This window comes from Streptopelia decaocto, assembly GCF_964273445.1.
Source record: "Streptopelia decaocto genome assembly, chromosome: 7".
Lineage (NCBI taxonomy): Eukaryota > Metazoa > Chordata > Aves > Columbiformes > Columbidae > Streptopelia > Streptopelia decaocto.
In genome coordinates this window covers 8352876-8371109 of record NC_138661.1, presented here as the reverse complement: position 1 = coordinate 8371109, position 18234 = coordinate 8352876, and the positions used below count along the sequence as shown (strand labels likewise).

The following is an 18234-nucleotide window of genomic DNA, read 5'->3' as shown; positions in this document are numbered from 1 at the left end:
TTCCTACCTGCTTTCAATACAAACATCTCAGGAAATTTAGGCTCTCAAGGCTGGCCCACATGGGCAGGGTCTCAGTGCTCCACCTCCTCCTTTTTATCCCCCCACATGCAGCCAATGCTGATATCCAGAAAGAGCTGGCAGAAGTGGTTGGCACACTGCTGCACTGCCTGCAAGGGCGCTGCCTATGAGCTTCCCAAAAAAATCTCTTGACCGTGGTGATAGAATGAGGTAAGTATATGAGAAATGTAATATTTCTCTTGAACCACATCGAGTTAATGACGTTTCCCTCTCCCTTTGCACCTCTAAATCATGGTGTGACTGTGGAACTCAACAATGTCACACTGATATAAAACCACTCTTGGGAGGGAATCAGTCAGCATAAATCTTCCCCTTCTATTTCCTTGTACATAATCTGGTGTCAAGCTCTGCCAAAAACAAGGAGAAAACATTCCCGAGATTTTTCCAAAGGCAATAGTCTGTCTAAGCACAATTTTAAATGTCTGCCATTAAAGTTTTCTTCATCTCATTAAAATGACTTGCAAAACCATCTGCTAGCTAATAAAGACTTTTTAAAGCTTTAATATTGTATTTTATAATGAAATATACTAAGGGGGAAACAGGACATGTATTTAGAAAGACAGAACAGCAACAATCTGCTGTTCTTTCACAGAAAGCCAATGTTGTTGGCTCCCATGACTAATTAAAGAGACTGAAGACTTCAGCCCTTTGAACATTTCTTGTACAAATACCATAATTCCTAAATGCATCCACATTTTCACTCAGACTGCTCCCAGACACTGCGGCATTGCTGATATCACAGTGTTTTCGAGTTTAAAAAGGCAGATTTCACTTTCATGTCTGACTCCATTCTGTTTTGTTAGCATTTTACACCTCAAATATTTATTACGGATTGCAGGGATTCCAGTGGGTAATTTTGCTTCCTCTAGAGACATCTTCCCTTTTTGCTGGTAGATGGAGTGACCATGAGGTAGGAATTGCACCAGTGGCTGCACCAGCCGAGGATGCAGCCCAAGGCTTTGATGAGCTGCCATACAGAAGCAGAACCCTCTCCTATCCCTAAAGCTCTCCTCTAGCATCAGTGGGGAAGCAGCTGTCACTCTTGATTTCCAGGTAAACCAGACTGTCTGTGCCGTTCTCCCAGCTCAGCCCTTTCTCCCATGTTGCACCCTCAGACACAAGGACTGTTTTCTTCTTCATGGCTCTTTGTTTTGGCGCTTCTGAATCGTGCTGTGGCTGGGATGTTGCTGCTGCTGCACTGGTCTCACACGATTTGCCACACTGCCTAACACAGCAAATGAAAGCACCACCTCCAGAAATTATTTTATATCCTCTTCTAGAAATACCAGCAATTGGTATGTTACAAAGAAGAGCAGATAACACAGGGGCTAAGAGTCTATGTGTAAAAAGGACTTAGCAGGCCTGTGACAATTTGCCAAAAGCCCTTGGTGGTTCTAGATTCCCTCAGCTCCCATGTTCATTTCCTTAAGCTACCCACAAGAAATGATCAAAACCCCAAGATATTGTCTAGGTAAAATACACCAAACAGAAAAGCAGCCAGACTCGGAGCTGGGTGAGAGCCCCGAGTGACAGCCCTGCTGCCCTTCCAGGAAAAGGAGCTGTTGCTGTGATGCCCCAGAGTCTTCACCTGCTGAGATGTGGATCTGGGTGGGATTTGGCAGTGAGCGTGTGACAATCACTGCTCAGAGGAGACCACGTTGGGCACCATGCCCATGTGAGCAGTTAATGGTGAAGAACAAGGGATGTTATAGGGAGCCATCTGAAATAGTTTCACCACCCCCCTTTGCAAAATTAGGAAACACAGAGTATGTCTCAGAGATGGATTGAGGAGGAATTTCAGGTCACAGCTTACCAGACTAGATTACCTGTTCTTGCAGCGCTCCTCCACCTCCGATGTGGGACATGCCTGGCTCCAACAACTGAGGAACTGATGTTTTCATGCTCCAATTTCACCACAATTCCGCTTTTCCCCCCTTTTTTGTATAATTTAACATAGACGATCTTCAGTAGTGATTGCTTACTCATGCTGGGCACTGAGGATTCTGCTTAGAATCACAGAATCAGAGAATGGTTGGTGTTGGAAGGGACATCTGGAGACCATCCAGTTCAACCCACCTGATAAAGCAGGTTCACCAGCGCAGATCACACAGGAATGTGTCCAGGTGGGTTTTGATTGTCTCCAGAGAAGGAGACTCCACAGCCTCTCTGGGCAGCCTGTTCCAGGCTCTGGCACCTCAAAGTAGTCTCTCCTCATATTCAGATGGAACCTGGTACACCTCAGTCTGTGAAGGAAAGCTACAATCCCCAGCAAGGTCCTTGCAATGTATGGCAATAGAGGGAGTAACTTTAACACACAGACGCACCTCACAAAAGCACTTTCTTGGATGGCAAGCCACCTTATGCCCCAATCAACATAAGATCTACCTAAGAATTTAATGATAGTTAAGCTTGGCTGGGAAAGTAGGCTTGAAATTACACTGGAAGAGCCACAGCCTTCCTTCCAAACCTCAGCTAATAGCTGTGTCTTCATCCTGCCTACTGCTGTTCTTCACTGAAGGTGCCATGTGTGCCTCAATTGCTTATCTCCTCCTGAGCATCACACGTGCTGCAGTTCTCAAGGTGGATTAATGGATGGGACTGATCTGTGGGCTGAGCACAGCCCTTAGGGCCCACAAACCACATCTCTGCACAGTAGTATTAGTACAACTGCCTCTCCTTGCTCATGTATGCAGCAGACTGGGACAAACACGATCTCCTAACAGATGTACCATTGTCTCTCACCTGACATGCAGCTCCTTTCGCACCGGTATTATCCCACAAGCAGCAACAATACTTGAGCTCTATGCTGGGCAGCTTTACAATGGTTTGCAATACCCCTGTTGACAGAGACCTTTTGCTAAACAAGTGGAAGAGGAGATCAGGCAGTCTACACTTGCAAGTGTGCCAAGAACGCTGACCAACAGTGTCTGAGATGGCATTTTATTAATGCAGTGCAGCCAGCTCCTCTGAAGCAATATAAAATACACAGGGAAGATCAACAAGATGAAAGATCCTTCATCTCACCGGAGGCAGCAAAATCCACTCAGACTCTTCCTTGTGGTGCCTGATGGTCCAGAAAGAAAACACGATGATTCACAGGACACTGATTTGCTGTTGGAGACCCTAGACCTTATGGTAGGTCCTACTGATTTAATGCATCCTGCAGCACTATCAAATAATTTCCCAGTGGCCTCGTGTACAAGTTTGCTTGAAAACGGTGACTAGTTTTGAAACCATTTGCTTTAGCTATATTTTAGCCTGTGTCAAACCATGAATCTCACTTGAGTTGTGCTCGTAGGTGTGTGTGGACGCTCCTTTGGTGAAGTCTCAGAGTATGGGCAGGAATCAAAGCAGATACAAGGATTCAGCCTGTTTCCCAGACATGATGCTGCTCTGAAGAATCGTTATTCCATTAAAGATCCACGTCAGCGTAGTCTATGATCACCTGGAGAGAGAAAGTTTTGACAGGCACAGCCATTCCCAGGCAGAACTGAAGAGGGATGCATTACCTGCCCTGCCCTACTATCATTGCTGAAGTTCTATTTTCTCATTTATTTTAAAATCAGCAGAATAGGTAACTTGCTTTCGCTGGTTAATTAGGCAAAGCAGTAGGTTGTGCTTGACAAATGGAGTAAGAAGTGGCTTTGGGCAACATGCCACAATATCACAAACTGTTTTCACCCCAGAGCACTTCGCTCTCTTCCTTCACTACTGCCACCACCTCTAGGGACTGTTGCTAGTGGCACAGATCCTCAACCGATGTCAACCGGAAAAGTTCTGATTACCTGATGTTGCAGGGACTGCACCAATTTACAGCAACTGTATCTATCATGGATGATTTCATAACACCTTCCAATCAGTCATTTGCATTTTTATGAACTGGAAATCCCTCACTGCCAACAGACACCTGCTTAGGGCAAAAATCACGCTCTTTGCATGGGACTTCTACTCTAAAATGGTTGCTCCAAAATCTTTACATGTCCAGGCGTATTTAACAAAGCCCAGGATTAGCACTTCTGCAAGAAGAGCAGACTTAGGAGACCCTCATCAAAAAGGGCAGGAATTGGGGAGCACTTGCCAGTCACACCACCAGCCAAGCCACTCGAGGACATAGAGCCCTACCAGCCATGAGCTGCCTCCAACATGCGCTGCTGCTCCACCGCAAGGTGGGACACAAGTCCAGCTTGGGCTGTGCAGTCATCAGTTTAGCCTGTTTGTTGTCACGGTGACAAAAAAGCAGAATTGAGAAATGAGCATGCATGTTTTTTTTTTTTTTCCTCCCCAAAACCTCACAGATTCTTCTTTAGGACTGAGTGGCCATGGGTGGGGAACATGTCCGTCCATTAACCAGCATGGAGGCAGTTAGGAAACGCACCTGACAACAGCTGACGCATGTCAGCAACAGCGGCACAGTCAAAAACGTCAATTTTTTTAATGTAGGAGTGAGACCAGTTGGGTTTCCATAGACATGAATATTGTCCACAGTCTGTTCCTATGGTTGCTGCTGTGGCTGCCTCATCGCAATGAAATGTCTCCTCCTCTTTCCGATGTTTTTAAACACAGCTTTGTCCTTAACATCAAACTTCAGCCCTTAAAACCACCCTAAATAATTAAGCTCCTTTGTTTTTACTCAAGTGAAACAAAGACACGCTGCCATCTCCTCTTCCTTACCTGGCTATGTGTACTAATCCTTTTAACATGCTCCGGTGGACTGGCTGGTCTACAAATGATGAAGATGGTGCTGGATATAAACAGGAGGAGCCAGGAATTCTTGTGGGGAAAAAAGCAATGCTGCCTCACCTCTGCTCCTGCCAATATTCAGCTTTTTCCCCTCCGAGTCTCTGTGTGTAAATACCTTTTACCTTTCCCACAGAAGAGCACTGTAGAAAAATTACCTGGTAAGCACATGTTGCTGTTTCTTTTCATTGCTTTGTTCAAATTCCTTTAATTCACTGTATTCTTCTGGTTTGGAAGAACTGAGGAACTTTACTAAGAACACTCAGAGCAATAAGAAGACATTCTTGTTGCAATTTTGCAGTAGAGACGCCTAATACAATGACTGCCATCCCAATGTCTAGTGCAATGTCACTTACTGCCAACCCATACAACAACAAATGTAAGTTTCATGCTAAAAGTCATTAAATCCTGCGCTCCTAGAGTCACGTGGCAGGATAGGAGTTTCATTTTGCATTTTTATGAAATGTGTGCGCCTCCCTCATTTCCATGAAAATGCACAACAGTCCCATAAGAAAAAAACAATTACGATTAAGTAAATCACGCCAAGTAAATTTGTTATACTGTAAGTCATGAATTTTTACCCAGATTCCTTTCTTGTGTGCTTAACTCCTTTAAAAAAACATCACTCACCAAGACCACTGCCAGGTACCAGGGTGATCATAAGAAATACTCAATAATATGCTGTAACTCTTCGTACACATGTGATATGAGTAAAAATTACAACAGCCTCTTCTGCATTACAAAACATGAACCTAAGAACAAGTGTGCTACAATCTACTGGTGACAAATGAAGCTAATATAAAGCTTTGCAAGATTTCAGCTTTATTAACATTATTTAACTCCTCAGGCCCTTAAGGGAGGCATATTTGATGAAGACAGCTGGGCGAACTAAATGGTTTTGGTTATGAAAGCCTTGTATAGTAAGGAAGAGAAAAAATACAGGATAAAGCCAATAACTGTACAATAGAAAATACAAGGCCAAGGTGGCCAGTACTTTTTAACAGCTTAGATCAGCTTAGCTTAAATGTAACTTTACACTATAAAATGTACTTTATACAGTCCTAAAATTACATTCAGCCCTTTGAAGGCAACTGCAAGGCTGATGGGGTCCCCGGTGAAAATGAGTTTGCCACCCCTGGAGTAGATGTGATGAGTGAGAGAATCAGTGATGGGCATCACTGGAGAAGTTCCCAACTGTTAGTGGAAGGGGTTGGAACGGCTGAAAAATGACAAAGTTAAAAGCATCCCGATGTCCATGAGAGCAGAAGCGCACCTACATGAGAGGATGGGGAACCAGGGAAAGGCTGGAATGACACTCACTTACCGGCTCAGCAAAACTCCTGTTAGTTGTCCAACGATATGCTAAAACTTGGCAGTAAACTTTCCTCAGGATCCAGTAGTAGCTCCACTTCCAGAAAAAAAGAAAAGTAGCAAATACTCATGTGTACAAAGGGTAGATGTGGATTCTGGCTTCCAAACTGTGGCAATCGGATGTTGAAAAAATAATATGATTTTTTACTCAGCACACACCTTATTTATCAAGATATAACTTTCAGAAACAAGCACTGGAACAATTCCACCAAACACACACATTCTATTTTTTTCCCCACAGTTAGTTAATTATACAGCTTAGTGGAAAAACCTCACTAAGGTTACGCAGTTTATAGAAAGTATCTACATTTATCACTGGAACAATACCTTGTGAAAACACTTCTCTGATTAGATGTGTCGTCCCATTTAGAGATGAAAGAAAGCTCTGAATTACAGACAGCGTCATAAAAGATGGGCTATGCAAGGGTTTTACTTTTTATTTACAGCAAATATATTACAGTAAAAAAGCTTAACATGGCTCATATTGTGGTTGTGTAGGGATGATACGTATGCTTACATCAAACAGGTTTCATTTCCTTGGCACTAGCTGAACTAAACACAAAAATAAGAAACAGAATGTTTATTAGGCAAACTCTACATTGACTATACACATCTGTGACTGGAGTTTCAATGCAATCCAAAGAATACAAACAAGCCATCAGGATGGCAAGAACTTTTTCGACAAACATGTTCAAGCCTCAAGACAAGGCTGTCTGGCACCATTTAAAAGTTGCTGTACTGAACACAGTGATTTTAAATAAATGTCATAGATGATTAAGACACTGAAAATGCACTCACATTAGTGAAGAATCACATTATTTTCCTTATTTCTTTCATTTTTTACTCCCACAATGTAAAAGTGTTAAAAGGCTGCATGGCAGACAAGCTGGATGCGACAGCTGGAGGGTTTTGCCTGTCAAGCAAAGTGACTTGCAGCAAGAGACATGCTTTATGCAACAAAACTGATGATACACAGCTTGTGTGGCTTCAAATACAAAGACCTAAGAACAACAAATGTTGAGGCCTTACAAGCTCTCTTTATTATAATCAGAATCCTGAGAAAAGCAGGGTCCAAATTACTCCAAGTGAATTTAGGCTCGCTTATATACAACAAAATCGTCCAGATACATCAACAGCAGTAAACAGAGTTAATGCAGTGTTAATCTTTTTACGTTTTAATGACTAGCTATAAAAACAGAAACTAGCATGTTCTAATCTGTTTACATTTCCTGAGCTTAGTTAAATCAAGAAGGAATGAACATTATAAAAATCCTGGTAAGCCACCAATAAATTAAAAATGCACATAACCACTATAGCTTAAGAAACCTTACAACACTCCGAGTGAAGTCTGACTATCCCCTACCACGGCCTGTCCTTTAGGACTCCTGTACAGAAACCACGTCATTAACTTCACCAGCAATACTGAGATGCTATGGAATTGTAGGTCTTTATTTTTTTCGCTATGCGATAGCCTTTCCTAACCAAATCATATGAGAGCATTCAAAAACTGCAATCCTCTGCTTCCAGTGCAGAAAACAATGTTCTCAGAAACACAACATGCTACTGAAATTCGAATTTACTAGCAGTAGTTATTTGGGTGGATTCTCAGCTCCTGCTCATAACATCAGTACATGGCGGTAGGTTTTGTATCCTTCGGAGGAACAAACCAATGAAAATCTACACGAAGACTGGAGGAAAGACCCTTAGCAATAAAGAATTCATCTTAGCGGCTTCTTTAAGAGACAACATCATGCATTTGAGAAAAGCACTCGACCTACGTGAGTCATACAGATGTTTATTTACGCCTGTTTATTTCCTGCATAGAGAATAATGTGTACCTTGGAATAAAACCCGAGGTTTGAGAATATACTGAGAGTATTATGGGTATTTCTGATAGTGCTATTGGCAGATTAATTCAAACCCTATTGGCAGATTAATTCAAACCCAAAAGCTCAAGCTCAACTGTCTCAAAGACTTGCAGAGCATGAACTTCGATAAAACAACCTACTTTTTAAAAAATTGTCTGCTTATAGCATGATTTTGAATTTATGGTGTAGATAAAAGAGAGGTAGAAAGGTTTATCTCCTCAGTATCATTTTCTGTGCAGTATTTAAAAAGTATCAGATAACAATCTAGGGATTTTCAGCGAAAACGCCAGCTTTTCCCCTATGAATTATATGGAACCTTTCCACTGACATGCTGCAAGCTAAGTAACTGAAATCTGGTTCAGAAGAGCTCTTCTTCCCATTGGCCTCGCTACTTCATTTTTGTTACTAAGTTCTGCTTTCAAGAATTCATTGCAGAAATACCCTTGCACAGGGCTCAAAAATATCCAGCAGATACAATCTACCCAGCAAACTACATTTACCAGCCAAATAATATCAAGTCTGCTCCTGAAAAAAAGCACTCGCTCTTGTCCTCTTTACATGATCCATCTTACACAGGGAAAGAAGAGATATGGAAGGTCACCTGGCCCTTCGCCTCTTTGGTGATGACCACAGGCATGAGCAGCAGCATCACTGGCTGGTAAGAAAAACACCCGTCTTTCCCTGGTGTAAGACAAGCCTACAGGGATACAACTTTCATGATTGTCACCAGGCATGGGAGAGAGCTGAAAACATCTTATCTCCTGCAGCTGTGGTCAGCCAGACCGTGATCCGGAGCGCAGTGCATCTCCCGCTGAGCCGAGCGCCTCGGAGCCAGGGAAAGGCAGGTCAAGGCAACAGGGGATGGCAACTGGCATTGGAATATGGCAAAGGGGGCTCCATCCCTGACCCTCACTCCCACGGCACTGCGAGAGCTGATGGAACTGGATGAGAAGGATCCATTTATTGGCTTTGCAGGGCGCACAGGGTTGGAGCTCCGCCATTATCCACATAGCAGTGACTGTTGGAGGGTGAGATTTGAGCCACGAAAAGTCAAGACTGCTGCGTGGCGACCTTTAATTTACCCAGAGAAAGTTAAATAAGTTACATTCAATTAAATTCAGCCAAAGCAGATGCTAGCTTATTTATTAAAAAGCTCAGCTTTCCCTTCCAACTGCTTTGGAAGGGCAGCTCTCGGGAGCAGACCTGCACTGTGACTCAGCCGGACAAGAGCAGTGCTGTGGCCATGGCCGGAGGGACCCTCCTGCAGCAACACCAGCCAAAGCAAGACCTGGCTGTCCCTGGGGACGCCCGGCAAAGTCACAGGAGCTCAGCATCATCACCTCCTTGCTCTCTACACTTCTTGCCTCACCCAGGTGTTCTCCCTCCTTCCATGTAAACCGCACCAGACTGGCAGTGGAAGATGATTCTTCACGGCTAACGTGGCCTTCTATTGTCATACCTTTTAAGAAATCTATGAATTGATTAACATAAAGAACTATTTCATTTCAGAGAAATAGATACTGCCCTGAAAATACATAACTTGTCATTAATTTTTGATAGCCTTGGGTAAAGAAGCCTGTATACAATAACTGGGTCATGTTTACAATACAGGTTGGAAATGTTTTCTTTCTTTCGGTTGTAGCATCATGGGACAACTAATGCTACTGTATTCAAATAATCAACAGGCACACTTCTCATTTTTCCCTGTCCTTCTACCTGTCCTTCTATCTGCTGCCTTTCAACAGCATGCCTAAAAGCAGAGTCACATAAATAAGACGTGTTGCTTTCAGCCACACAGACACAGCCTATTTTGACTCTTTTCTTTAGTTCTCTGGAAACATTACTCCCATTAATTTCATCCTCAAACTATGACCCACCAAAATAAAAAAAAAAATTCAAGTACAAACCCAAACTTTATTGCTGGGTTATGGGTCAATGTAAACTGACCAGAGTCAACACCAACCTAAAATTCGCTTTACAAAAGTAAGGATTGTTCAATTACATTTGCTGACCATAGACAGTTTCTTTCACTATTCATACAGTGCTGGGAAAAAGACACAGTCCATGTCCTTTGGAAGTAAATGGAACTAGTAGCCATCATCATCCTCCATATCACAGCCATAATCTGAAACGCACAAAGACAAAGGCATATAAAAATGCAAATATTCCAGGCAGGTGGAAGATACAACACAAGTATTGCTACTTTCAGGTTGTTTTCCTGCTGTATAACTAGATGGAAAGCTTTGCCTTAAGCAACCATTTAAAAAAAAATCATGTATTTTCTTAGGGCCAAGCAAAAAGTTCTTGCAGGTACTTTCCTCAATGAAATAAAATTATCTGTAAGCATGTGTGTGTAGCTGTCTCTTCTCACTTGTCACTGGCCCCTCATTTAGGAATACTTGGCACGTGGACATGTGAAATACTTGGTTTAATTTAGAGGTTAGGGTGATCAAGCCTGATTGTCACAAGCAATTTGGAACAAGGTGGCTGATAAGCAGCAGCACACGTCTACAAGTAGGCACAGTTCTCACTAGACAGAGCCACCACGAAAACAGCTGCCTTGTTTATGTTATTCATGGATTTATAAGCTGCAACTGCAAGGGTTTGGAGATAGCTCAGGGCTCCCATCAACATCAAAGGAGTTGGTGCAGCGAGTCCCGACCAACGCATCTGACTCAGCTCTCCCGTGTCTACTTTCTCCTAGAGGAACAACTTCACATTTTGCTCCGTTTATTCACTCAGGTTTGTTTTCTGAAACAACACCAAGTGCAAAGACTGTGCGATGTATGTGTCAGAAGGTACATCTGTGTGTTTCTAATGCACCCATTTCTCTTGCGTGCTTCTGAATGCAGTGGAAGATACTTTCTGTTGCAAAGTTGAACCTAAGGATAACTGTTACAAATGAGCATTCAGTAAAATTAACCTTTATATTCCAAATTCAATACAGTGCAACATTTCATCCAAGGAGTCAAGCAAATGCTCAGAAGCAGAATTAAGTGTAATCAATAATAATTTGTGCAGAATGGGTGAAGTTCACCATCTATAATACCTGCAGTTATTCCAGGCAGACAGGTCTAAAACCCACAAAGAGAGCAGCTCGCAAGGAGTTATTTGTTTTGCTGAGCAGCTCTGCACACCTGCATTTGAATTCTGGGAATACTCTTTTCCTTCTCTTTTTTTTTTAACTCTGATTTTTCAGCTGTTGTCCAGACCAGACAGGGAGTAGCAGAATGTTCTCAGAATGGTTTAAAAATAGTAACATTAACAAAGAAAAAAATCTCAGTGACCTTTATTCTATTTTTGTGGGGGGGGTTATTAATAAACATAGACCCACCCTCCCCCACATGGGTGCCTTTTCTTGGGAACGTTATTCTAATAATAAACGCAGGCAACAAACTGTTTTTCCTACGGTTCAGCAATCATTTTCCAGTGGAGAAATCAATTTAAAAGCAACACACATTTTAGTGAAATGTATACATATTGTCCACGAAAGCTGAATTAATAGTAGTGGAAAGATTTTTGCAGTAAATAACATTCCAGTAGGAAACTTATTCCCATCTTGCTTCCCATAATTAGCAGCTCTCATTTAAAAAATATTTTGGTGTATTTTCAAAGCTTCACTTTTATGGGGAAGTTTTTAATAAAGGATAAATGTGGATGTGTCCAGCTAGGAAAAACCGCAGTGGAAAGGATACTGCCTTTTCCTGCCAGAAAAGAAGCCTAATTAATTGAGTGGCTTTGCTGGGTAACCCAAAGAAATTAGCCCCACATCTGTGTACCATACAGCACACCATATGCATTCAATGCAATTTCTGTACTTTGTGAAGAACTCTCTCCTCCTAACACTTTCCCCAGAAATGCAGCAAGAAATTTGTTTTGCTTTGAGCTGGACAGCCACGTCCACAGGCTCACGGACAACCTGGATGTTGCTGGAGCAACGAGCCCCAAGCTCTGCTAATGGAGGGGTTACGGACCCTGTAATTCCTCAGATGCACATTAATAAACCTAATTAGTAGAGAAGACATAACTTCAGTTTATTTCTGAGAAGCCCTCTTAGCCTAAAGCTAGAGATGCGAAGTTTTCTCAGGAGGAGTCTCTAAGAAGGTCAGGTTTTGGCCAAGGGTGACTCCAGGCCAGGAGCCCCACAGCACTATGAGACGGTAATTCAGACAGCATTGCACTTACCATTTCCTCCCATTAACTGCAAGGCGCTCATGCAGTGATCATCATCCTCTTCTATTTCTTCCTCTTCCACCTCTTCATCAGCGTTGTAAGCTACTGGGCCACTCTCCACTAGCACAGCTGCTGTTTTTTCTACGTCAGGGGCTTCTGCCTGTGCATTTGGGAAGGTCATCTGCAAAAAAAGGAAGAAGGGACAGTAAAGCATCCCATTCCTTTTGTTCAATATCTGTACAAAACGTTAGCAGCTTCCAAATGAGAGGGACAGGGGAGCAGGAAAGTGCACACCCAGTGCTAGAGGCTTAGCTCTTCCAGGCTTAGCTCTTAGATGCCCAGTTAAACCCTGCCTAAATGAAAGTCAGCAACAAATATCCACAGTTTTAACATAATGCAGAGCAAGGTAACTGAAATATCCAGAGACAGTAACAAGACCTTCTCACAAGCACAAGATAATGAGAAATTTGGGAGTGAAGGCTCTTCAGCAGTGCTCTGTGGGAACACTTACCACTTCTTCCTCCTTGTGTTTAACTCACATCAGGCCTATTACACATTAACAATGTTATTGACACTTTAATAATAGCAAAAATGTACCCTTCAAATCAGAAGAAAACTCAACATGTATTAGTTTTGACAGCTCTGGTTGGATTTATTTGGAGGCACAACGAGCTGTGGAACAAATAGCACTCTTAAGACAGCACTTAATGTGATGGCAGAGCACTAGGTTGATAATATACCCCAGCACCTGTAACATTACCTATGAAATTCATCAAAATAATGATCCCTGAACACTAACTTGGGAATTGGATCACTGATAGGACCCGTTCCACACGTGCACCTCCCCAGCTGCTCCAAGGTTAGGCAGGACACAGCAGGGAGGGAGAGAAAGGGCAACACCACTGGGACAGGTGAATTTGGAGGGGAAGGTAATACTGTCTTCAGTTCACTAATGACTGATCCAGGAATGGGGCAGGAACCAGCAAGGTGGTCTGTCCCACCACAGCCTGGGCTCTGGTCTCTCTGGAGCTCCCATTTCCATGGTGTGCTCAGTGTAGGGCTCCAATTCCCTCCCTCATCCAGGGAAGAACCATCACAGGGGCTTCATCTCCACCAGTTTTGCGACAGGGCACTTTTCACCTGTGTTCTGTACTTGGACTATTTGGGGTCTGTACACTAGAGCCTGTGACTCAAAAAGGCATCCCGCTAGTGGAAACTTGAAGAACATTAACCATTAACGCTGCTTTGTCATGCAAGCAGTGGTGAGAAATGGGGACACTGAGCAGTGCCTGTCACTAGTCAGCAGTTATCAGCACTGAGTCATCATCTCCTCTGCTAGGAGAGACTGGAAAAGACCGGGAGCGCTTCCTTTGGAAGGACAGTGCTAAGGTGCTCCTAACAATGGATGGTCCAAAGGAGACCATCAAACCCCAAATCCTCTGGGCCTACTAGAAAAAAACTCCTACAGTGCTTTATGTTTAAAAGTACAGCACAGAAATATATTCTGCTGCATCTTCTCCAACTCCATTGTTAGTAAGTTCTGATTCAGAACTGTAATTTATTTTTATTTATTTATAAATGTATTTACTTAGGATGCAGTAATTCCCAGAATCACTGTAACTCCAGGCACTTGAGAGACACACCATAAGAGAAAGTCCCTGTACCAGAAAGTTGATGATCTAATTATTCAAACATCAAAGCTATTCCTTAACTTGTCATATACCGTGCCAGTCAACCTAAAGAATCTGCCTGAGATTTTTCAAAGTCACCTAAGGGTTTGCTCCAATAGCTCATTAATAGGGCAAAAGACACACATTAATTTTAATAGAAAATCAAGTATTTAGGTATTCGGATCTCTCAAAGACAGGTTTTCATGATTTTTTAATTCTCAAATTAAACATATTATTTAGAGGAATTTCCCTCCAGTTTATTTTATATTTTCTACTACTGCTTTTGGCTCTAGACTGATCAAATTGAGTCCATTTAGAGTTTTGGTATAAGCAGAAATAGACACAACAGTTTGAGAAGAATCAGCACCATAATATATATCAATTTATATGCTTAAAAGTATCCATCTGCTCTGAAAAGTGGGTGAATATAAAGGAGCTACAATTGAGTCATTATTTTTTAAAATTGCACCATGCTAATTAAAATGTGACCTTTTTCTAATTACCATGTCCACTTCCAGACTGCCATACTTCTAAAAATGTGCAGAGTTTTCTAATGAGCATAGCATAAGAAGTGAAAATGTATTTCCCCAGGCAGGATATCAAACTGTTTCTGAAAATCAATGGGTTTTACTAATTTTAAAAATAAGGCAGTCAAACAGCACCTTTAAATAGAACTTCCTGAATCCACTTCCAGACATCCTGGACTTTATTTTGGCATATAGCTTTATGTATGGATGGGCAATTGGCAAAGCATGTTAAACTACCCAATTAACTGGTTCACTTTCAAAAGGGTGCCAGTGTCAGACGTTCATGGGAAAATGAAGAAGGACAAATACCTTTGGTATATTAGGAACCGAATTTTTCGATACACAGTAGACAGTTATTTTATTGTACACAAAATGCATACATCTACACTGTATAGCATGAAAATAATAGTGAAAGAAAGCAGTTATGGCTCTATGGTAATAATCATGATCCCTTCAGTAGAAAACGCAGGTGCACAAAGCTACCCACGGAGGGTTTCTGGTGGCGGGCGGTTACTAGCGCTAACTTTTCCATGGTCCTATTATGTTTTCAAACCAATCAACCAGCCAACCAGCCCCAAAGTAAGCCATGCTCTACAGGGTAAGCCGTTGGTTTGTGTTCCGTCACTCATCTCAAGCAGAAGTCCAGCCGTCCCTTGGGCCAGTCCTGGCTGCATAGACGTGGTGTTCTGCATTTCCCCCTTCCCCATGGGGACAGTCCAAGTGCTGAGAAACAGGCACGAGCTCTGCCCGCTCCTACTCCCCCTACCCACTTGTTCGGTGTGTACCTTTTTATAATAGATGCTTGCAGGGTTTTCTCTTTTTGGCTGTCTAACCAGGCGCTATGAGGCTGTGCCAATGTTTCTCACAGATAAGTAAGGGCAAGTCTTGATTAGAAAACAGGCAACCTTGGCTTTGCAGTGTTTGCAGTAATGTGGTCTGATCAGACAGACATCTCATTTCTTTTGCCCATATCTACCACATAACCAGAACTGGGCTGAGAAAGGCTTATGGGAATTTCCAAACCCAAACTGTTGCATGAGGAGAAGTGCTGGACTTTACATACCTCTTCAGTGGCAGCCTTTTTAGCCTTTTTGGCGAGCTGTGTTGAAATCAAGGGTCTTAATCTGCAAAGAAGGAATGGTGAGCATCAGAAAAGTTACACCATGCATGAGAGTTTGACACAGAGTATTCACTCTCCAAACAGTGAAAGCACTTTGTTAGTGTTAAATTGTGCAATTACTTTTTTAAAGATGTAAGATAAAGAGTGGAGAGCCACAGACTCCACAATAATTAATATATACATTCTCTTGTAAGCGTCTGCCCCAGTTCGGGATAACAAGAAAAGACGTCTGTCAACATGCACAATGACAAAACCTCATCTCAATCTGCAGCCCCAGCTCAGCCCAAAGGTCTTTGAATCAGGTGGTTTTGTCACATATTACAAAAGTCAAAAGCCTCAACTGTTTTTTTTTGAAGAATGCAGACATGGCAAAAAATGAGCCACACTCTGAATTAGCCAGCATCACTCTGCAACCACTTCCCTGTATATGATGATATACTGAAGAGACTAGTAGGATTATACGCACAGTATATCATAATCATTACAGGCAAAATTCCAATCTCCAGCTACAGAAATCATCATCAAAAACAAAAGGACCCTGCATACCTTGCATGAAAAGTGACAGAAATGGAACCTAAATGTTTCTAATAATTCTGCATCAGATACAAAAAAAAAGATCTGCATATCTGGGGAGAAAAGATGGATTAGTATTACTCCACAGCTAAGTGTTAAATATTGTTCTTTCTGAAGAGCATTTCATAGCCTGTTGTCTCCTCACTGCCATGAAGGCTGTTCTCAATCCATCATTTACTGCTGCTTTCTGGTCTCTCCTCCTCATCTAGGTGTATCTAGTCACGAAGACGATGACTTGCTTCCTACTGAAACACTGCTCAGACAGCTCCTCAAGTTTGTCTTTTAACTAAGTCTGGGCAAACAACTTAATGAATACCAATTTATGTCTCCAGAGATACAGTCTTTTATGATAAGCAGTATCTTTCTTCTCATTTTTCTATTAGTCATTCCTCCCTGTTAACACACAGAGACTGGTTGTTTTCCTGCTTATTTATATATTTCAAATAATCAGCAGGAGGGAACAAAACGCCAGAGAATGAGCAGAGGAGACTCAGATCATTATCTCTGATGGAGAAGACAATATTAAAATACATTATATTGGCTAAGCTCCAAAAAAGTTCAGAAACTGGTCATCTCTGAAATGCTTTGCAAGACCCTGAGGCATTTCAGCAACCAAAGTAGTCTAAGGTACCTCCTTACAGCAGATCTAAACAGAAAGAAGCCATGGGAATGCTTCAGGGGTTGTACCATTGAAGAATCTAGAACACATTATTCTGTTACTGATACTTCTTGTCGTATTTCATAATTATAAAAAAATTCAGGAAAGAGATACTTTTGACCCACATAAACTATCTATTACTTACAAATCCTGATGGACTTCTAGGCTTAGAGAGAATGTACCTGAAGGTATGGACACATTCCTCCTCATGTGACTAGCTTTCTCTTTTCTTTACTTAACCTGAATTGTAGAGTTTTCACAGACTCATGGAATGGTTTGGTCCATCCCCCCTGCAATGAGCACGTACATGCACAACCAGATCAGGTTGCTCAGAGTATCTCCAGGGATGGGGCATATACCACCTCTCTAGGCAACATGGGCCAGTGTTTCATCACCTTCATCATAAAAAAAAATTCCTTATTTCCTAAAATTTGAGACTATCTACTTAGTGTCAATCACTGTTTTCCAAAAGTCACCCTGTTTAGATGCTTACAAACACACAAATGCAGCAATGTCAAAAGGTTATGTAGCTGAAAGATGCTAATTACCAAACAGGTTGTATTTCATTCACATGACTGGAAAAAACCAACAAGGGTAAGAAATGAAGGACCTTTATTTTAAACCAGTACTAGTGATTATTGCAATTAACATTGTACCAAAGATAGCACCTATTTCCTCCTGCTACCAAAAGACATCAGACCTCCCTGGAGCACCCTGAAATCTTTCTTCTCCCCAATTAAAATCAAGCTGTTGAGTAAGACTCGCAAGGTAATCAGAAACTGCTGACATTTCTTTTAGAGCAAATTATACATGTGCTCATACAGTGAAAATAACCATCACAGCTATAGGAAGCAAAGAGTAAACATTTCAGTTTCATTTTAATTAGAATGGTCCCTTAATGAAAATAAAAAGATTCACGCTTATGAAAAGCGTATTTGCAAACTAGTGCTAAATCCAAGAGCCCTTCTATACTATTCCTCAGCAGCAAGTGATTCTCACACCCAAATCAAAATTAGACCTGTATTTCCTTTCCCTGATAACTGCTCACAGAGCATACATCTTCATTACTAGAAATATAGGGCTGGTGTTCAATTTGGGCAATAGTTTCCCTCTTGGCACAGTATCTAATGCATCCCAAAGCAGCGGGTCGGATCCTGCTCCTGCTCTGGCTGGTGTGCGGACCTGAAGGGGTCACTCTGAAAAAAGCTAAAACCATCGCAAAAAGAGACAAAAACTTATTACCCCCCCTGAAATATCATATTTGATTAAAATCATACAGAAGTTATAAAAATCATAAATGTATAAAAATAAAAGTTATTTTATCCCCTTGGCTCTCTATGGGGAACTCTACTATTACTGTACAAAACCATTTAGGAAGGTTTTAAACTGGGGTTTGGTTTTGTTTCTGAAATGCCCTGATGCCCTGACCTCCTTAAACCAGAGCAGCTGCTGCCACACC

General features: G+C 41.9%; 1 protein-coding gene across 1 annotated transcript in view; it reads right to left on the bottom strand.

Annotated features, from left to right (window-relative positions):
• Positions 1–6598: 6598 nt before the first annotated feature.
• The window catches only part of BRF1 (BRF1 general transcription factor IIIB subunit), a 181844-nt gene continuing 170208 nt past the window's right edge, over positions 6599–18234 (bottom strand). Inside the window, exons 16-18 of the mRNA XM_082058936.1 lie at positions 15488–15548; positions 12240–12408; positions 6599–10179 (exon numbers count right to left, since the gene is read on the bottom strand). Coding sequence (XP_081915062.1) covers positions 10142–10179; positions 12240–12408; positions 15488–15548 — 268 coding nt within the window. The 3' untranslated portion in view covers positions 6599–10141. The remainder of the gene's footprint in view (positions 10180–12239; positions 12409–15487; positions 15549–18234) is intronic.